At 33.9% G+C, this 23,598-nt stretch overlaps 1 protein-coding gene across 1 annotated transcript in view; it reads right to left on the reverse strand.

Moving 5' to 3' along the window:
• Positions 1-482: 482 nt before the first annotated feature.
• LOC126965035 (acid sphingomyelinase-like phosphodiesterase 3a) overlaps positions 483-23,598 on the reverse strand; it is a 110,813-nt gene continuing 87,697 nt past the window's right edge. Inside the window, exons 6-10 of the mRNA XM_050808462.1 lie at positions 22,576-22,742; positions 18,918-19,116; positions 6,812-6,921; positions 5,100-5,275; positions 483-2,428 (exon numbers count right to left, since the gene is read on the reverse strand). Coding sequence (XP_050664419.1) covers positions 2,209-2,428; positions 5,100-5,275; positions 6,812-6,921; positions 18,918-19,116; positions 22,576-22,742 — 872 coding nt within the window. The 3' untranslated portion in view covers positions 483-2,208. The remainder of the gene's footprint in view (positions 2,429-5,099; positions 5,276-6,811; positions 6,922-18,917; positions 19,117-22,575; positions 22,743-23,598) is intronic.

Below are 23,598 nucleotides of genomic sequence, written 5' to 3' on the forward strand. Positions count from 1 at the left end.
TAAATTTCCCACCTTTTTTCTGTTTCTTTCCTTTATTACCTACAAGTGGACTGCCTGGTGGAATTGCTTCTACGTCTCGAAACTTTGATGTGGGTCGAGCGCGTGCGTTGTCAATAATATCTATCTGTGAGTGTAGTGAAAGTGTTCAGGACAGCCAAATCTCCGAAAAATAAGATTAAACAACGGCGGTCCTGCACCTTGTATATATTGAACCTACTTCCATTATCCTTCTCATTCCACGTGTTTGCAATTCAAAAGTTTTCACCATTTTCTTTAAGGTTTCGAGTAGTTTTAGCAAAGGCTTTAATCTTGTTTTCAATTAAAATTCAATTTATCCTCGCGAAAGCGTGATTATGTTAGGTTGGGTAATAATCATGGTGTTAGTAGCAAGACACGGAAATTTTGCGAAAGATTTAATTTCACCCTCATTTAATGTTACACTTATAATATTAATTGTAATTATTTACATGTTTGCTGTATATCACAATTATTAATTAAAAGGTTCTTAGATTTAACTAAAAATATTTAAATTAAATGTATACATATCTATAAATTTATACCAAAACTCAATAAACACATTACTTTACTGTGCTGTGTGTATTTAAATTATTATTACTTACAGTACATTTAAATCGTTATATGAAATAGAAAATAATACTCATAGTTTTATTTATTTACATCGGCTTAACTCGCGGCTTATCAGTATTGGTACTGACTTGTTTCAGACCAATCAGAGGTCCTTTATCAGTGTTAGTGTTGTGAGTTTGCGCTCGCGTCCCATCTAGCACTGCGAATTTATGCTCGTAATGCGCTGCGAAAGGATGGCGGGTGCGGGGTGCACCAACGCTACCAACACCGATTAATCGTGAGTTAAGGTCGATATAAAAAAAGTTAATAATGTCTCACGAAAGTTTTACAGCCTTACAAATAAACTTGGTATAAAATTATAACTTAGAATAAACCAAGAATATGAAAAAGGTTTACAAATAGCGCTTTTGCTTATTAGTTTAATCGGACACACAACGTTTCCCGCGTTTATTTGCAAGGCTGCTAGACATTCTGAAAATTTCAGAATTATCATTGTATTGACAGTGTTGTTAGCTATAGTCAACATTCTGCATATTCTTGGTTTATTCTCTGGTATAACTTTATAACCAAGTTTATTTGTAGGGCTGTTAGAATTTAAATACATAGTTGTATTACCTATTTGACTTATATCTAAAATATACACACATCTTATACTTATATTATACACATAAAAGTAATAACGATACTATCGTGGTTAAATCATAACAAGAAAGGATTTTTTTTTACTAAAATCACAGAGATTCTAAAGATTTAAACTCTGCATTGAGTATTTCATTGTGGTACTGATGTCACGTATTGAAACTACTTCGAGTTTGAAATTGCAGTTTTCTGGTTGAGCTACGACACGTACGGCACAGTATATGACTTTGTACCATTATGAAAAACGATATTATGATCGCTAGGAATAAAGTCTTACTTAATTATAAAAATGTAACTTAAAAAGTAAAAAACATTAAGCAAAATAAATGATGCGAGTTTTTTTTTCATAATATGTTATGTTGGAAATTAGAAAAAAATAAACAAAAAAATCGACTGATTTTTTTAAGGTTTCAAGACATATATCTCATAAGAATAATAAGAATTTCATATTTACAATTTAAAATAAAAATAAGTCCATAGAATTAAGATTGTGATAAAGTAATCCATGTTAATGTATCTCTGATATCTTCCTATGTATTTTGCCTTTGATGCCTTTGATGGCTTAAGTTATTAGGAAATACAAAAAAAAAAATATCAAATTAAATTTTTAATAATTATATAGTGGCTATAACTTATTTAAATACAGAGATGCCAACATCAGACGAAATTGCTCAGATAGAGACAGACTATAAACATTACTAAAATAACAGACCACAGTATTAGTAATTCAATTACAGGCGAACAAGACTGTAGGTAATTCATATATTAAAAAAATAATAAATCATAAAACGTGTCATTAAAGGCATGACTGAAAGGCATGAAGTTTTGAATTACAACTGGCATTAGAAAGGAGGTATATAATATTTCATAAATTGTCATTATTCTAACATACAATTTAAATAAAATATCTTGGATAAAGTCACTATATGCAGGATTTAATATTTAAATTATCTAACACATAATATCCTTTAACATAAAATATTAGTACCTTTTAGAAAAACATAAAATAATGATGGCGTAGGATATAATTGCGTTGGATAGATTGGGAGCACGGGATGCGAGTGCCGAAGCCGGGTTGCGAACACAGGAGCGAAACTCATGGAAGTCCGCATGAGTTATCGCACAGTAGTGAACATGGACGCAGGCGATGTCACAGTCTGAGAAGTCTGTGACATGACGCACCCGAAGTGCAGTCAGGTACCTGACAACAGAAACGTTATAATATATTCACTGACTTGCTTAAATACCACTGGACAGGAAGTTCCATATGTTTGACAGCAAATTTTTTGTGCCTATTTGAAGCGCCACTCTCGAGCGTTCAGAGAACTAACTAATTTTGACGTATAATACTGCAAACTGTTTTTGCATTTTGAATTAATTTCGTTCGTTTTCTGTGTTATTTATACTTCAAGAATCAACGTAATAAGTACAGAATTTTATTTTGTTTCCCATCATCTATCGATGTTTGCTGAGGTTGTCATCACTAGTCTTAGTACCGCAGACCCTCGCTACATGGCCAACAGCGCCAAAATGGCGAATATCAAACAGGCACGACAGCACTTTGACAGCCGCCAGTCCAGTGGTATATAGTAGAGGTCAGTGAATATAATTTACTTTATTCTAAAAAATAAATATTAATGGTCATTGGCAATGACGTTCTATATGAATTGACAAATTACGTCGTATAAAAACCGAAATATGGAACATGCCACAAATAACACTATAATAAGCTACGACTGCTAATTAATAAAATTCCTCATTATTTTAAATTCAGTCACATTAAGTATGTAACTCGGTGTTAAAACGGTCTAAAAGCTATAAAATGCTGACCACTTTGTTATATAGAAAACATTTTTTATAATATTTTTAAGAAAGCCAAGACCTAGTTGTACATACATTGAAATAATTAACAAACATAATTCATTCAAGCTAATAATAGGCTTCCACATGTACATATGAGCAAGTATAATATTATTAAATCTAACATATTAATTACAAACAAACAACACAATCATAATTAAAAATTATTAAACAAAACTTCATAAAATTATGAAATAAAACTTCTCGCACTCCCATCGCCAGTTGAAAGCAAGGTAAAAAAAGAGTAATTTCAAGCCTAATGTTAATTTGCTAATCACTGTTTAATTGTTTTACCAAATGAGCTCTTATTGAATTGATACTAGAGCTAAACGATCGATTTATCCGAGTCACAAAAATGATTTTATGACTGCATAGCTCTTCAAATAAAAGTGTTTCTTCAATAATTCGTGCGACAGAATGGTACTGCAAAGATAGGCTGTTGTCTTAACATTCTAATAGGGACAGACTTTGGTCAGTAATATGGAACAGTCAATCATACTTCTTAGTATTTTTATTAAGGTGATAATATATCAGAAATATCTCTACGAGCTTTAAGTGGTAAAAGGTGGAAGCGCTTGCAGCGTTCTTCATAGCTTACATTAGGTATTTTAAACTTAAAGCCTAGATATCGTGTAAACTACTGAACCCTTTCAATTCGATTAATGAGTTCAGCATACATTGGGTTCCAAATTTGTGAAACATATTCAAGATGGCTCCGAACGAAAGAACATTCAGATATTATTTCTATAAGAAAAATATTTTACAAAATTTTTGATCACGATTCACAAAACAATAATTTAAATTAGATTTGATGCCCCACTTCAGTGAAAACACGTAGCTTGACTTATATTGTGACATTTTTATGCCCTGATAAATCCTAGTCGATGCTTCGTACGTGCCTGTAGAATTATCTTTAGCATTATTTGAACTTATGGTGTTTTGTCGCCATAATAGCGTAGCCAAAATTTCGAGCGAGGCTAGAATTGAATCTATATTTCTTTTTAGTTTCATTTAAATATTTAATCATAGTCCAAAACTCAATTTTTTCATTCAAAAATCAATAAATACCGCCTTTCCCAGTGGGAGGCTCATTTGTACAGGTTGCCTGCTAGAAGCAGTTATGTGTAAGCATTATTGTGTTTCAGTCTCAAGATAGTAGTTAGTAAAATTACTAGGAAAATGAGACTTAAAATTTTATGTCTCAAGATGACGAGCGCAATTGTAGTGTCGCTCAGAAATGTTGGATTTGTCAAGAAACCTGGGCGGCACTGCATTGTAATGCATGTAAGGCAGGGCGTATCAGTTATCTCAGCTGAACGTCCTGCATACTTAAATTAAATACATGCTCCTCTTAGAAAATCGCAGTGCTATTGCAAACCTTTCTCTAATGTCACTGAGTAGTTAGTACTATTGTCGTTTCGATTCCTGTAATTCGTTAGGCCTTTGGAAAATTTTCTCTGTTTCACAATGTTTTGCTTGCAATATTCATCACACCCTTTCTAGTATCTACTAATTGATATTATACTAAGGATTAAGAAACGCGATAGAATACACTTAAAAGAAATAAGAAAAAGGACAAACATTGCAGACTTATCACAAACTATTAGTAAACTCAAATGGCAATGGGCAGGACACATAATACGAGGCAAACAAGAAAAATGGGCCAAAATAGTAACAGAATGGTATCCTAGAGAAGGAAAAAGACAGAGAGGGAGACCGAGTCGAATATGGAGCGACGATTTAAAAGATGCGGCTGGTGTGACGTGGAGCAGATCATGTCATGAACGAGAACACTGGAAGAGTCTGGGGAGGCCTATGCGAAAGCAAAACAATCTGTGCCGATGTCTACTGCAAACTAATTGTAAATCGAAAACTGTGTAAAGATTGTTATTAAAGGCTATTATTATTATTATTATTATTCATCACACCCTTTCTAGTATCTACTAATTAACATTAAAAACATTTAGTTGAATAACGTTGGTAACATTGAATATTATTTTTTATTTACTTACTTATAAAGCATAGTCCTATCGTTGCTATTTCTAATCTTTTTGGCAAGACCGTCTAAGGAGGCGGCTGTCACTTCTCTTAGCCCGTAATATTGAGTTAGGTTATATTCCACACCCCAATGTAATTCTCCTCCTCTTTTACCTGTTACATCTAAATAATACTGAGTATAATCTAGTACCTGAAAAGAAAAAGGTACTCAATTGAAACCATCGATAGAACATAATGACATTAAATTCAATACAAAAGTTATAATAAGCCTGGGTTGCATCATTTTAGCTGTTAAAGTTAAGGTTTAAGTCAAATTTAACGTTAACAGTAACGCTGACCTTAACATAGACTGTGAAATGTGTTTAGCCATCGTATTCCTTCGCATAATGTGAAATATCAAGTCAATATCAAATATTTATTTGAAACTTTTGATAGGTCGCTATTTAGCTATTTAATATTAAGAATAGATTTAACCGTAGAAGATTAGACGGTTACGGTTAACAGTTAAAGTTACGACATCATCTAAAAATTGTGAAAAATAAATTAATTAGGTAATTTTGATTTTCGTCGATAAGGCAGGAAAAGAGGGTAATTTTAAATTTTAACCATTACCTCTAACCTACATATTTATCTTATATTAGGAAATTTTCGTATAGCAAAGAGATTTTTGTACTTTTTAGCGTGTTTTTTAGTTTTCTTTAAACTATTATATACTATTATTTACTCAAACGGTACTTTAACATGTTTGTTATTGCTAAAGTTAGTTGGTGAACCCAGCCTTTAAAGTGCACGTATCAACGTATCAAATGTAAGCATCTGTTAATGCAATTTATACCTTATCACCTAACAATAAGGTTTGATTGACGAGGCATCATTTGCGCCATTTAGCGGTCTTTAATACAAATCAATGAATTTATTATACGATAACTTCTTGAGTTAATAGTTATTATTAAAATTAAGAAATAAATGAATGATTTACCGAAAATAAGAAAATCCGATCAGTTTTGTGTCCGGAAGTATTATTTTTAAGACAAAATTCTCGTATCACAAATAATTACAAGAATTGCCTATTGAAAATTAGCACGACTCAAAAACAAGACAGTGATATTGATAACCTATACATTTCATCCTTGATTGTACCAAATAAGATTAAATAAATTTATTAGCACAATGTAGAAGTTGTAAATCGTCGTATATGATTTGGAGAGACGTACTACCGTTTGCTTTAAGAGTTATTTTTTCACAAATTTGTCTTTAAACAGATCGACACGTGTTTCTCCTCTACACGAGGCATCCTCAGGACGTTTTGTCTCGCCAAAATCTGGCACGAGACTGAATCACATGAGCCGGAAGCTGCTATTTTATACCCTCATCCCTTGAAATAACGCGCTGTGATTGGTCGGCTGTTGTGACGTATTACCCTCGCAAGAGATACGTAACAAAGGTGATGGGACTAAATTTGTTTGTTCACTCAACAATGTAAACATGTTATTTTTGTGTTTTATTATTTCTAATTGCTCTAACACATTTAAGCGAAATCCTTTTTCACAAGTGTGTAAAACATACATATTTTTTCTACAATTTTAATTTGTTTATCTGAATGTTCACTAAAAACAAACAAAATCGGTTATGTTGTTTCTTCATGACTTACAATAAAAAGTTCAAAATTACGTAGAACCTTGACATTGGCAAATATTTTTTATATTCAAAATATATTCTCACTTACTTTTCCATTATTTGTGTCAAACTTATACAGCCTCAACCCAGGATTGGAAATGCTGCCAGCACCTCTTGGAGTTACTGACGGTGCCAACAACGCCCATGACACAGGACGACCTAAAATAAATATATTTTATCATCATCATCATCATCAGTCAGAAGACGTCCACTGCAGGATAAAGGCCTCCCCCAAAGATCTCCACGACGATCGGTGCTGCGCTGCCTTCATCCAACGTATTCCGGCAATTTTGATCAGATCATCGGTCTATCTTGTGGGGGACCTACCAACACTGCGTCTTCCAGTATGTGGTCGCCATTCAAGGACTTTACTTATACATTATATTAATTTAAATTAATGACGCCATTTTAGTCGCAAATTTCTATTGAAGGCTATGATTTAGAAGGTAAACTTCACAAGTATTTGTCAAATACTGCCGATGCTACTAAAATGACTCAACTACTTATGAACTAAATAAACATAAATACAGATGCCCCATGGCCACTACTACTTCACAAGGAGTAGGTCTTAAAATGAACAAGGACAAGACGAAGATCATGTCTAATGCCCATGTCGCACCTACTCCCGTAACAGTTAAGAACTGTACTCTTTGAATTGTTGACGAGTACGTACGAGTACGAGTACGTACTGCCTTGGACAAATAATCCAGCTAGGCAGGTCCAATTTCGGGAGGTCACCCGTCGGATCCAATTCGGATGGGCAGCGTTCGGGAAGCTCCGTAAAATCTTCTCGTCCAAAATACTACAATAGACACTGTGGTATTGTGAAGACGAAGGTTTTTTAACCAGTGTGTTGACAGTGATGACATACGAAAAGCAGACGTGGTCGCTAACTATGGGTGTTATGGGGAAGCTTATTGTCGCTCATATGCTTGGAGTTGACCTGCGAGATCAAATCCGTAGGAGAACCAAAGTCACCAACATAGCCCAGAAGTTGTGACACTGATGTCACAGTTGGCTCACATAGCTCGATGGACAGATGAGCGTTGGGGCAATAAAGTCCTAGTATGGCCTCGTGTCGGAAGACGTATTGTTGGTAGGCCCACAAGATGGACCAACGATCTGGTCAAGATCGCCGGAATAGGTTAGGTGAGGGCAGCGCAATACCGATCGTCATGGCAATCTTTGGGAAAGGCCTTTGTCCAGTAGTTGACGTCTTCCGGCTGAAATGATAAATGAAACAATGAAATACAGATTCTGTTACATGAATGTGCTTAGATCTCAAAATTAATATAGAAAACTTGTATTTGCTTTGTTTTATCTATGAGATTAAGCAAGTTATAGCACTCACGCTTTACACTTCCACGTAACACCACCCGTTTTTATTACACCGTCCCCGCCACCTTCTGTCATCCTGTGGGACGGTCGCGGACAAAGTTGTCGTAATTGATCGTCCTGATCGTCAGTCATTCTTGATAGAACCTGAAATTCTTTGGGGAAAAAGTTCGTACACTTTTCTAAAATACCGGCTCCGCCGCTGTGATTCCTTTGGTGTTGCAAATGAATCCGGGCTGCGCATTTACCAACCGGTGCCCCCGGATACGTAACGTACGTTTGTCCTCCTTTTCCGTTGAAACAGTATATATAATGAGTTTTGTTCCATCAATCTTCAAAATAAGTCGAAAATAGCTGTCGTTCTTGTTACATATCCAGTAATCATACACCATGAGATGAAGCAAGTAAGTGTCCCTGTTATACAAAGTCTCATTTATAATACACCTGAGACCAAAACTTCGTAATTTATTTTGTACATAGTCGAATACAGGTGAAAGTTCTTCGTTTGTTTTATAGTTTGGCAATTAATTATACTGAAGAAAAGCGATACCGGCCTGTAACAATTTTATAGTCGACTAAAAAAAGGAAAATCTCAATGCGATTATCCTTAGTTTATAGATCGATGTGAATTATCCTTAAATGTATTTATGGAAATCTGTTTATTCTTCTCCAGAATGTTTTTTTTGTAACCTTATTTTATAAGTTTAAATATTTGCATATTTAAACTTACCAAATTTAAAAATTTGCATATGCATGTTTGAAGTCGTTATGATTTTTCTAAAATATTTACTATTTTAATAATGAATTTGTACTGCAGAAGAGGACTATTCACAGTATTTATGACCTGTTTTGTTTTAGTGAAAATGACCTTGACCCACCCTAGAGAGTCAATAAGAGGAAAATTTAAAGAAATTAATGTGTTGATTGTAGCCGCTCAATGTATTCTCAATAATTTAATGTATGTATCCACATTAACGAATATTTTAAAAGCTGTGACATAATGCGTTAGCCAATGTTAAAACAAAAACCTAATACTAGGTTACGTCGAGTTAGTAAGTCTCTTTTCGGGCGATATGCTTTTACAACAGGATCAAGGCAAAAGGTTTGTATAAGTTTACTAGTGGACCCAACAGACGTTGTCCTCTCGGAAATTTCGGACACACGTCTTAAATTTGAAAAATCGGTCCATCCGTTGGGAGGAGTCCACTTAAATACACATGAGCAGGATAATTATATTATATCGACGGAATTGAGAATCTAAACCAATCTCAAATTCACTGGAAGACACAAAAAAATCATCAAAATTGGTCCAGCCGTTTAGGAGGTAGTTTAATTGTGAATCAAAACCATTATTAAATCCACCTGAAGACACACACCAATCTCAAATTCACTGCAACACACAAAAAAATCATCAAAATCGGTCCAGCCGTTTAGGAGGTAGTTCAATTGTAAATCTAAACCATTCTCGAATCCTTTTGAATACACACAGAAAGTTTCATTGGAATCGGTCCAGCCGTCTAGGAGGAGTTCAGTGACATACACACGCACACAAGAAATATATATATAAAGATATTATTTTGATTTGCTTAAACAGAAATAATTTCTTTAATTTTATGTGTCATTCGGGATATGAAGCAAATTCAAGAATTCCACGTCTTGCATTTTGCCGCAATCACCTTGTGAAAATAAACTACACCCTCTTAGAAATCATTGCCACTGTCGAAGTCAAAACCAAATAAACTTTATTCAAAGCGAATATTTAAAACACTGAGAACGTTAAATATTATTAAAATTAGAATTATGTTTGACGTCACAACAGTAAGGATGCGTCTGCGCGTTCGCTGCGTATGGCTCCTTTGCACAGGAAGCCGGCTAGTTAATGGGTACCATAACGGCGCCTATTTCTGCCGTGAAGCAGTAATATATAAACATTACTGTGTTTCGGTCTGAAGGGCGCCGTAGCTAGTGGAATTACTGGGCAAATGAGACTTAACATCTTATGTCTCATGGTGACGAGTGCAATTGTACCTGCTCCCCCTCAGAATTTTTGGGGTTTTTCAAGAATTCAGACCGGCATTGCATTCTAATGGGTAGGGCGTTTCAATTACCATCAGCTGAACGTCCTGCTCGTCTCGTCCATTATTTTCATAAAAAATCATAAAAAAATTATGAAAAGTTGCTAAGCGCTTTTGAATCGTCCTTAAAAATGTTAATTTAAACTATTGAATCTACCATATGTTTGTAAAAAGTAGAGTTCTGAGCTGTCCTCTTTGTTACATTACACTACTTAGTCGAATGTTTTCACTCCTTATAACTTTGAACAAAGATAACATTGGTAAGCTAAAGATTCAAGCGAACAATAATTATGCAATTTTCATACCTTACAGAATGAGAATATATCAGAACCCTTCCGAAAATCTATACCTTATATAGATAAACCTAATCTGTTTGTTATTTAAGAATGTATGTGTCTGTTAATTCCGAAACAGATGGACTTTATGACGGAACTTATGATGGCGCATATTATATAAAATCTGACTATTTTAATTTTACTAAATGAGTAAAGTTCCACGAGAAACGTATAAAAAAAATAATTTTGCTATTTATAACCGAGGTCCTAAAGAATCATTGAGAGAAAAATTTTAAGGAATAAACATCTTGACGGTTGCTTCTCAATTATATTATTATTCTTGATAATGTTATGTAAGTATATAGGTACATAAGTTAATTTGCTAGAAACTGTCATAACCATAATGTTAACACCAGGAACAAACATAAACTTATAATGCCTAGTACACGGCTAGGTCGAGTTACTAAGTCTATTGGTGTATAAACATGCTTTCACAACAAGATCCCTGATAATGTTCCAAACGTATTACGAAATTCAAAAGAATTGTTAAAAAACTTTAGTGTGGTTACTATAACATGAATGATTTTCTTAATAATACCATTTATTAGGAATTGAGCCCACAGGTTATTAAATAATAAATTTTATAGTACGTTTTTACATTGGAACCATGTGTTTACATAAAAAAACGAAGACCGCTGAGTTTGTTGCACCTGTTCTTCTCAGGTCTGAGGCATACCTTTGGAATGGGTGGTAGTTTTAACTTTCAATAAGTGATTTTGTATCCTATTGAATTGGAATTTGACCAAAATTATAAACGTGGAAATAATTGGTACTATCAGAGGTACACTCGATAGTCTACACGATAGTCAAGACTTTGTTGAGAAATATTTGACCTAATTTCTTCTAACTTCCGATCCCATCTAAGTTCAGCATCGAATTACACGAAACAAACTTTAATACTGGCCTTACAATCTGGATGAACATCCACAGCTGGGTAGATTCATCCAACTTTCTTCGTACAACCAAACATTTAAACTAATTCTTCTTTTACGTTAGTTTTGACGTGACGAGCAGGATGTTCAGCTGATGGTGATTGATACGGATTTATGAAAAACCCAACATTTCTGAGCGACACTGCAATTGTGCTCGTCACCTTGAGACATAGGATGTTAAGTCTCATTTGCCCAGTAATTTCACTAGCTACGGCGCTCTTCAGACCGAAGTACGGTAATATTAACACATTACTGCTTCACGGCAGAAATAAGCGTCGTTATGGTACCCATAACCTAGCTGGCATCCTGTGCAATAGAGCCCACTGATCATGTGTTATGCAATAAAATTTTATAATGTTACAATCATGCATCTTTATGATATATATTATAGCATATTTGAATGATAGCTAAGTTAATTTTACAGCAGTTAAGAGCTTTGATCGTCATCAAATGTCAAATCTCTTTCCATGCGTGTCGCAAGGGATATAAAAAATGGAGGTTTTCCAGCAGCATTATTTGAGAGAGCATTACAAACTTCTGCGATCGCCAACCGGATTATGGCAAACACCCCCCCTTCCTAAAAGTTTTAATAATATAATAAAAAATAATTGACGCACCACCATTGCAACACCAGAGGAATAACAGGAGCGTTGTCGGCCCTTCAGAAAATTGTATGCGCTTTTTTTATAGGTACCCATGTCTTGCACTTGCGTACACCCTGATATATCGTAAAGGAAGCCAATTCCACAGCTTGGTTGTAAGTTCTTGTGATATCTCTGGCAATGTAGGGACCATTGAGAGAATTCGCACGACACGTCGTAAACATGGCTATTACTCTAAATAACTAGACTCGTTTTGCGGAGTATCCAGGATGATAAAAGGCATAAAAAACGCAAAAAAGTAATTTATTTTCTCAAAATTGATTCCTTTAGAATTATTTTTGATGTCATTTCTAATATACTAAATACTACTACCGCTTTGGCAACAAATGGCGCTCTGAGAGAGAAGAAGTGGCGCAAGAAACTCTCCCAGCATTCTTTTTTTGCGCTCTTTTCAATAAAAATATACAATATTGTACAGTCATTTCTATCGCTATTAAAATAATCACAATCAGGTCCCAGGCTGTCCGAACATATAATTCAGCTGTGGCGTAATAGGATTTACGACGGAGCCATTTTTAATAAAACATTTAAATTTATTTATATTTCAGGCATTATGCCTGAACAGTGGCTGGGACTTTATTATAAAAGTGTATGTATACATTTACCCCTATTATGTATCTAATGAAGCCTACTAGAATTAGTTACAAGCAATCCCTCATTTCTATTAAGAGCAAAAAGGTGACGATTTTTGTGAACGTATATTAAATTTTCATAAATGTACTGACAATGACCAGTCATAATATTTATTTCTTTAAATTTTTCTTTGAGAGACTGTCTATAACCAAGCTGATATATAGCACGAACAGCTCTCTATTGCAGAGCAAACACTATATCAATGATAGCAGCATGACCCCATAGTAAAATACCGTACGTCATGATGCTGTGAAAATAACTGAAGTACACTAATCTAGCGGTCGCAACATTCGTGTACTCTCTAATCTTGCTAACGGCATATGCCGCAGAGCTGAGTCTATCTGCTAGATGGGCAATATGTTGACCCCACTGAAGATTTTTATTTAACGTGATAGACCAAGAAGAGTGTCCACAAGTTCCAATCCCTGGAAAACCAAGGTACTTATAAATGTATAAGTACCTTGGTTTGTACCTCAGCTGTGTTTTACTGTTTAAGTGCAGATTATTCGTCTCAAACCAACGCACTAACTTTGAGAGTACATTACATTTATCTCGTCATCAAAATCTGCACCTCACTTCACTTTAAAAATAAGTGAAGTATCATCAGCAAACAATACAATCTCATGGCTATCATCTACCACAAATGGTAGATCGTTAATATTTATAAGAAACAAGAAAGGACCGAGAATAGAACCCTGTGGAACACCTATTCCCACAGGTTTACCCGAAGACCGTTTGCCAGTTACATCGACTATCTGAACTCTTTCGCTTAAATATGATTTTAACAGATTTAGGGCTCTATTATTGTCTCCATAATGCTTTAGTTTTAGGAGTAAAGTTTCATGGTGGACGCAGTCAAATGCTTTGGACAAATCACAAAAAATGCCCAATGCATCCTGTGACTCTTCCCAGGCGTCAAAGATGTACTCAACGAGTCTAGTACCCGCATTGATTGTTGTAGTGTCTAGCCCCTAGTGAAACCAAATTGATTTTTGTTCATTATTTTAAAAAAATGCATTTGTAGCTGTTGAAGCAAAAGTATTTCAAAAATTTAACTAAAAACAGGCAGCACTGAAATAGGTCTGAAATTAGCAGAGTCAAAAGAACTGCCCAATTTAAACAAAGGTATAACTTTGCTGTATTTCATGAGGTCAGGGAACACACCCTCATCTATGCATTTATTAAATATTATTGCTAATTCAGGTGCTACGTATAATGAAGTATGTATTTTACAATATTAGTCGAATGGCCCCAAAGGTGTTTTGTATTTTTTAGGTTAATTCATTTGAAGACTTTTATTATATCGCTACCTGTAACATACTTAAATTTCAAATCAGTGGAAGATACGGGTACGTGTAATTTAAGCATATCATGAGCTGCTTTTGGTAAAGAGTTAAGGTCTTTGGTCGTGATAGTCGGGATTTCAGAGAAGTATTTATCAAATTCATTTGCAATTTCTATTTCAGAATTTATAACACGATTATTAATATTTAAACAGATAGACGTGTTACGGCAATTCGATCTACCAGTTTCATTGTTAATTACACTCCAAGTCGCTTTTACTTTATTATTACTGTTTTTAATTTTATCTGCAATGAAACGAGTTTTCGCTTCATGACAAACTACTTTAAAGAGCTTGGAGTATTTTTTTACATATATTTTAAATACTTCACTATTATTGTAATGTTTCTCATAATAGAGGTAATATAAGCGTTTACGACTTTTGTGGATACCCATTGTTGCCAAATCATTAAAACAATGTTTGTTGTTTACTGTTACCGCTACTGGAGTAGAAATCCTATCAAATTTCTCACAGAAGGAATTGAAGACTAAGTTATAGTGAAAATTAGCAGTTTCACCACAGTATAAAAATGGTATCGTACTTACCAAATTATTTCTAAACCTCTCAAGAAGGCTACCCGTAACTGGTATAATCGTCACCTTTTTTGGTCTGACATTTTCCAATCTTGTATTTACTTTTATAAGTTGCCCACCAAGGTCATACTGAAGATTATTAATGTATTATTGTGAGTTTACTAGTAATAGTAACATTTGTAAAAATATTATCTAAATAGGGGGCTGTTGTAGAATTGATTCTAGTAGGTTCCCAAAATACATTGAACAAATTAAGACTTTGAAATAATTTTTTAAGGCTAGTACAATTGGCCGAAGGTTCAAGCAAGTTTTTATTAAAATCTCCACACATTATAATTGACTTGCTGGTTTTGCTAAATTTTGATAGTACCTCCTCCATTCTATGTTGTAATTGTTCATATGATACAAATACAAATACAAATACAAATATTTTTATTTTGTCTCAAAAGAAAAACGTATTATTCAAAAAAGCCATGTACATGCTACTACATACTCATAATACCTACTACACAACATTATACATCACAAACTTTAGATACAAACATTAAGAAGAAGCCTATATACTTGTTTGGTAAGTGCATCTAGACAAGTAGGTACGAAGTTTTTATTGCTAGGACTTCTTAAAGAGCCTAGGCACATACAGACAGTAGGTTTTATGTGAAGCAGACATAAAAGCTGGTGCCTTCCCAGAAAATTGATATTTTGCTGGAGTGGTAGGTATGTAGTCTACATTATGACAACAATCTACTAGTACATGGCTGAGCTCTAACTCCTAACTAAGTTTCCCTGTGTTTAGGATATTAGTACTCCCCGTGTATCGGTCTGTTATTCCATAGTTCAAGAATGTGTATGTCTGACTATTATAATGCACAAAATGAGTAGTAGTTTAATAATTTTGAGAGGAAAAATAAATAAGTAATATAATATAGTATATAATTAATTTAAAGGTATGAGTAGTAATGAGTAAATATGTAGGTCGGTATGTATACCACCAGATAATTATGTACATACTAGTGAAAGTATATGATTGTATATTTCTTTATATGTATGAAATATAGATAGATATAATATGTTCTAAAAGAATATGTGCTTATTTGCTAATTAGTGACGTAAGGTATCTAAATTATTACCTAGTTTTAAATTAAGCAAGTTTAAATGTATCCTAAACCTATTGAAATATAAGTATTAATAAATTATATCGTATATTAATTATTAAGGTCAACTGATGTAATGTAAATGATACGTGTAATGTGATATTTAATTAAAGCAGAATTACTTTCGGTACATACCCAGACCAGATGATGTAGTGGGGGGGCGGTATACACTTACAATAATAAATTGCTCTAGTTCTATACAAGTTATCTCAATTAGTTGTTCTATAGAGAGATTAACAATATCTTTTCTATTTTTACATTTTAATCTATTATTAATAATACATAGGGAACCTCCATGGGCCCTACTTCTACAAAACGAACTGACTACTCTATGTTCTCTAAAACTAAACTGGAGCTGATAACCTTTACGCCAATATTCTGAAATACATATTAAATCTATATTACAGCAGCTCAAAAACAGTCCAATTTCTAATCCCTTACTTGAGATACCTTGTATGTTCTGGTGAACAATATTTATGAGCTTTATATAATGATTATCTCTAGCAGTAACAGTTACATTTGGTGAATGTTGCCTGTTTTGTACGATATAGCAAGAGTTGTCCTCACTTGTCGAATAACTAAATTTAAATTATTTGAAGAAAAATCTTCATTGTTATATTTTTGTACATTAGTAATAGTAAATATATGACTTGGGCGTCTTCAAAAAAATACGTACACTTTGCTAAAAGGCGGCCATGTTCCTGTGATTATTCTGGTGCAATCCAATCTCAATATACAATACTCGTATACTCATGACTTCCAAATCTCATAAAATTCAGAATATATCTATATTAACCATTTATGATACATTGAAGTAGCATGAATAATGCCGCTTATCAAAGCTTATATTACTTTGAGTTTCTTAATTTAAGTGCTTATTTAGAATTATTGCTTGAAAGCGTGTTAAAATATTTTCATAAGAAATCACACTTAAATACCTTTAGCGTTTTATCTTTAATCACAGTATAATGCTTAGCTTACTTTGTTTTCTACTTTATAACTTCATTATTGTTCTAAGGTTTTATAACGCAATTAACTTTTATTGACATTTTACGTGTAGTCGTTCGACACGAAGTATAAATTTCGCAACACATTTGATAGTATCTGGTAAATTGCGCGCTTCACTGTAACACATTTATATAACCTTCAAGATGTCGAGATGAAATTTGCATGTTATAATACGATTTTAATAGTCAGTACCACCAGGTTGAAAACTGTCTATTGTAGTATTGTATGTAAATTATTATTTAGTAGGAGATGTAAAGTTAAATGTTTTATAGGTTGTATATCTTTAAACTATAAATACCTATCCTATTGGTAAAAAGTACTTTGTTATATTGGATACTTTTCATTATATGTTTTTAGACTTTTATCATTGCGGAACTTTAACATTGTGATTAATCGTGGTCACGGTGGGACTGCGGAGGCGGCGAGAAAACTTGACACATTGACACTTATAATACATCAATCTGTCCACTTGGCGCCTAGTTCGTTTTGGTCTTTGATTCCCTAATTCACGACACACACTACTGACGATATCCATTCTATCGGATCTTTTTGAACCTACTTTTGATTATTAGTTATTATACTTTAGATTATATAAATATGTTAACTCGTCCCCGGTAGCGAATTTGAGTCACGAGACAGACTCTTATAGAGGGCTTTTGTTTATGCTTATTACTCGACAATACCTTATCTATCTCAGCAAAAAAATTAATAATTAGCTTTTTGCTATGACATTTTCAAAGAAAATGCACGGACAAAATCTAGTACGTTATAATACATATTCACTCAAATAAGCTTTTGCCGCTTTTTTAATATTAAATAAATTTTAATATTTTTAAGCACCACGAACAAAACTTAGTCGTTAAAGAATCAAATCGGCCCGTGTTCACTTGTAGGTTACAAAAATAAATTTAAACTGTTAATATACAACGCTCGACCCGAGCGTAGCGTGCCGCGGCAGCAGCCGGCGAGTACCAGAACCGAATCCACCCTTACTTGTTACTAATAACTTATTTCTACTAGTTTAATGCTCATTTCACATATTTTTAGGGACCAACAAGAAACGATCAGACGTAATTTCTACAAAGAAGTTAACGATCGGAAAATATCGGTATAAAATTGAATATTAGCATTTGTTGCTGCAACTTTAGAATGATTTTTATCTAGAAAAGTCTTGGAGATTTCGGTCACTTTCTGTACTGTAATGCTTAAATCATAAATTTTTTGCCAAACAAAGGCCAAGCCAGTTCAGTTTGCTCCACTCTTTCACTCTCCTCTCACTTTGCTTCATTCTAATAGTAGTTTTGTAATGGTACTTTGTTAATTCGATTCCCAACAATGGATTTTAGTAATTAATGTGCTTGAAATGCATGAACTGTGTCACTTATCGTTAAAAAATATCGATCAATAGAAGCACAAAGTATAGGGTGCGGTTAATGATAAGATATTCATCGCACGCGATATGGTATCAACGGCAGCATGTCCTTTACTTATAGTTTTGTAAGCATTGTCTCTTAAGTGTGGCGCAAAAGTAATGTCACATTGTTAATTTGGCGTAATTACAGTAATACATCTATACATTATCATAATAAGAATAAAACCGTTTTAATTCCGCACTAAAAAACAATAAACATTTGAACAGCTAAGAATGTAAAGCTCGATAGCTATAACTACAAAATTTCTTTTAGTTCAGCGTGCCGGTTGGGAAATCTCTCTTCCAATGATTTCGACTTTTGTCTGTTTTAGGCAACTTCTTTTTCCATCTCTTGGATACTATTCTGTAACTCTTTTGCTCCATTTACCCACTTTATCTCGCATTATGTGTCCTGCTTATCTCCACTTTTGTGTGGTCGATTCATTTGAGTACGTCGGTAAGTTTTGTAATTTTCTTTAAGTTAGTGTTTCTAATCTTATCCTGTAGTTTAAAACCAGCCATACTTCTCTCTACTAATCTCCTTGTAACGCCACGTTTTTCTCTTAATTCTGTGGTTAGGATCCAAGTTTACATAATATAGGCACATAGATATACATTAAATTTAAAAGTGAATGTAAAAATGTTTTCGAAAATATTTGATTTTGATTATAATACAAGTAACCCAAGCAGACGAAAAGTGCATCTAATCGTAATTGTACGAAAATGTAACTGTACCTTCACTGTATATAATCCTGAATGTATCAGCATGGCGATGTCCGTAAAACTGTCCGGCAATGACGTCACTGAATGCTCTGACGACATGAACTAGTCTTGCATTGGCTGTCGGAGTGAGCTCGCCACCACCTGATGCTGATGAGCTTCCAGCATTGTGCCTCTCCTCAACGCCTGGTCCAGAGTGGGCTACGAGGTATACCTGCACATACAGAATGAATTGTTACTGTAGTCTTATAAACTGTTGAAATAGGGAAAAAATAAGAGACGATATGAAAGACCGAAAGCGTCCAAACGCTTGAACGACCTTGTCAGTACATAAACCTACTCATGGTATAGAAATATATAAAAAAGTCAGAAATAAAACAATAACAGCCAAGTAACTGTCAAATATGGTGCCCCCAAATCAATAAGATTTGACTTCGAGTGCCAGAATAAACATGTTAGCACAGGTGTCAACTTAGAGGCAGACGTTTTGCGTTCTTGCATTCTGAATTATATATAGGAGAAATGCTATCCATCCCGCTTCTTAACGTTCGAGGTAAACAGAACAGTTTTCTGCCTCAACTGTACTTCCAACATGTCAAAGTCAAAGCCAAATAAACTTTATTCAATTAAGGTTAAACTAAGCACTTTTGAATCGTCACTACAAATATTTCTTACAAATGACTGAATTTACCATATTAGGTTCGAAAATAATTGAGCTTTTGAGAAGAACATGTAAGAAACTCAACGGCCACTCTTTTTAATAAAATAGAGTATTTTACAATGGCTGTAATATACATAACAAATTAGTTTGTATGGTGCTGCATCCAATATGAGTCGTGTTTAAATAATATAAACTATTTCATAAAAAGTAATAAAGAATTAACTGTATAAATATAAATTGTCGTTTATTGGAAACATCAAGCTAGAGGTTGGTTCAAGCTCTAGAGAGATTGAATTCATTGTTTGTGTGAGGATGCTTCGTAAACATAATGGTCGTGATTACTGTCACAATTAGTTATTGTATCTAACAACATGCGCTTTGATACCGCGGGATGCCACTCACAAATTTGGGTTTACGCTAGAATTCTTAGCGTATGTATTGAACATTGTAATGGGCAAGGTTCAACCCGGGACCTCTAGCTTAGTAATCAGGGTCACTAACCATTCGGCTATATGGGTCGTGAAAAATGTTAGCAAACTCAATATATTTTCGTTTTAAAAAAATAGTAAGACTGTAACTAATTGTTTTTTAGTCATTTTATACGTCAATACAAAGGCGGTTTTTCAGTGTAATGATAACTGACCTATGTTGTCTATTTACGGCCGCTTTCAATAACCTATCTATCCTTAGTTTAACTTACTAGAGGTAAGACAAATCTATCCTTTTACGCTTTCTTACATTTTAATTTTCTTTCTAACCTATCGACACAATGTATTGGACTATAACTATATTGGACATGACTATGGATAAATAAGAACTTGTCATTAAATGGTGACAGTAATGTATCCGTAACTAGAGTTACGTTATTGAAAAGGGCCATTAATTTATTATTTTGACTTATTCTGTACTTTCACAAACACTTTAGGGACTTGAGCCGTAGTAAGGAAACATAAACTTTTATCCATAAAAAAATCAGTTTAAAATTTTATTTTAATAAAAAAAAAAAGGAACGTGGTACTACCAATTAAAAACATAAATTTATACATTGAAAATGATACCATACCATACCCTAAAATATCAATTGATACCACTGCATATGCATGCACCGACACGAGGGACGAACGGGTCGTGACTTCTTTAGTTAATAACTTTCACTTGTATAATACTAAGAACATTGCAGATTTTCACTTTTGAGTGTTTTTAGCGTTTTTATTTTATGCCCTTTAATGTATTTAATGGGTAACAATAATAAATTAATAGATGACCAATGCTCATAATTTTAAAAGGCATTGACAAGGCAGTTTCAATAAAGGCAGTGAAACACAGTACAGACTATGAAAATCATTTACATGGCCAGAATATAGGCCATTCATCAGCTGCTAAGTAAATGAGCTAAAAATTGGTAACGAAAATGTATTAAACATCTATCAAAATATAAAATGAAAATGGTCTTTGTTTGAGGCTCTTTTAAGCCTTAACCACTAATCGTATGGACATAAAACTCCCACCATTCGATACTAAATTTATCCTAGATAGTTTACGGCTACTTAATTTTTATTGTATTTGTAATAAGATGAATAAAATTTAATTTATTTCCTTTTAAAATTCGCCCAGCGAAGCGGGCGGAAACGGCTAGTATTTATATATAATGAAAATGGTCTTTGTTTGAGGCTCTTTCACGGCAAAACCACTGATCGTATGAACGTAAAACTCCCACCATTCGATGCGTTTATCCTAGATGGTTTATGGCTACTTATTTTTTTAATTCCATCGTTCCTTACTGTTAAAATTTGGCCAGCGAAGCGGCAGCAACGGCTAGTAAAAATGGTAACGTAATATGTTTCAGCCCAAGTGAAGTATACTACGTAGCTATATTTTATCTACCGCATAAAAATGCTAACACCTTTTTATGTCCGCGCCATTGCGTCGAAAATGTAAAGTGTGCTTTTGGAGTAACGAAATACAAACATTGAACGTTTTATAAATCAAAAGTCATGCTCTTTCAGAATTATGTTTATATTAATTTAATCATCATAACTAAAATAAAAAATAAAAAGCATTTTATTTCTAGTTTTAAAAATTAACACAAGGAATAAGATACTTTATATCTACCTTTACATAAAGTAAGTAAAATTAATATATGCATAATTTATCACGATTATTTTAGCCGTTAAAATACATTTATATATTAAGTGGGAGGCCGCTTTGCACCGGATGGCGGCTAGATTATGGGTACCACAACGGCGCCTATTTCTGCCGTCAAGCAATAATGTGTAAGCATTACTGTGTTTCTGTTGAAGGGTGCCGTAGCTAGTTAAATTACTGGGCAAATGAGACTTGACATCTTATGTCTCAAGGTGACGAGCGCAGTTGTAAACCCAAAATTTCCTGCTATCGTCCTGCTATTCTCGTCCCCTATTTTCATAAAAAAGTAGGTAAGAATTCATGTGTTCATTTAATGTCGAAAATATAGCGAAAACCTATTTTGGAAAAGTGTTGCTACAAAATAAGTTTAAGCATCAATTGAAAACTACGTTGTTTTATCTAAAACGTTGCACAGTTGTCTATATTGGTCAAATTTTCGATCGAGATTTTTTTTTAGTATCGTGGTTCGGCTGTTGTATATTTTATAAAGTTAACATCAAATCAATTAGAATCAAAACCAATTTATTCACGTAGGTCATGAGAATGACACTTATGAATGCCACAAAAAAATTTTCGTAAGTCGTAAAGGTCAACCCTAATGAGAAGAAGAATTAGCAAGAAAGTGATTGCTCTTTTAAATCAAGATTTTTATTTCCATAGTTAAACAAATCATTTCAATTACAATATATTATGTTAAGTGATGCAACAAACATACTACATACAAAAATGTTATAATATATCTAGAAAACCTGCTTATATATAGCTTGTGTATATATTTTGAAGTAAGAAGGGCCTTAAATATTATGAATAAGACTGAGGAAATATTTTATGTAAAGAACAGCTAGAATTAAAAATTTTACTAATTACCATTTCATTTTTTCTCCGGGCTTTACTTAGCACATGTTCCAACCATTCCCACTGCGCCCTCCCCCTGTGAGGTACATCAGTCTTTGTCGCTCCTCCTGACCACAGCACACTGTTCAGTACTACGATACGAAGTTTGCTGTACGAATGTTCTATAGTGTAATATCCACCTGTGAAAAGTGCAAGAATAAATTAGGTAATTAAGTTTTAATATATTCTTTCAAGCATCTGAAAAATACTTTTCAAAAGGATTGTGTATGGTGCAAGGCACGCGAAACGTCACGATAAATAAATGACGTAAGTTTTTCGCAATAACTAGTGTAAAAATTCAGATTGAAATTATTGAGAAGTTTTGTTTACTAGTTGGTGTGTTATTTATTACAATTATCAGTGAGTCTTAACCACTCGTCTAGTTTTGGATGATCATTTACTATCAGTTAGATATTGGTTATGGAATCGTTATCAATTATTTACAACGATAAAGCCACTTTGTTAGCTTGACTTGTATCTATTGTAGCTAAGATTGGATAATAATAATATAATTTAGGAATCCTTAGACGAAATTTTCAATACTTTCAGTATATTTAATTTACATACTTTCAGATTTCTTTATGGAAAAGGAAGACAAAAGAGCGCACGGGTCACTTGGTATTAAGTGATCACTGCCTCCCACATTCTCTTGCAACACCAGAGGAATCAAAGGAGCGTTGCCGGCCTTTAAGGAAGGTGTACGCGCTTTTTTTAAGGTACGCATGTCGTATCGTCCCGGAAACACTGCACAAGGAATTTTATTCCCCAGTTTTACAGTACGTGGAAGAAAGCTCCATGAAAATCGCACTGTGGAGGACCGCCACACATCCAGATGGTGGGGATGACAACCTAACTTCTGGCGTGTCGTGCAAAGGTGGAGGAGCTATTCGGAACACTTCCCGTGATAAATGCGGTAGAAGACACACAATGAAGCAACGTCTCTACGCAATGCCAAGTGATCCAGACGTTCACAGAGCACTGACACTTTCCGACGAT

Source organism: Leptidea sinapis, chromosome 6 (assembly GCF_905404315.1).
Source record: "Leptidea sinapis chromosome 6, ilLepSina1.1, whole genome shotgun sequence".
Taxonomy (NCBI): domain Eukaryota; kingdom Metazoa; phylum Arthropoda; class Insecta; order Lepidoptera; family Pieridae; genus Leptidea; species Leptidea sinapis.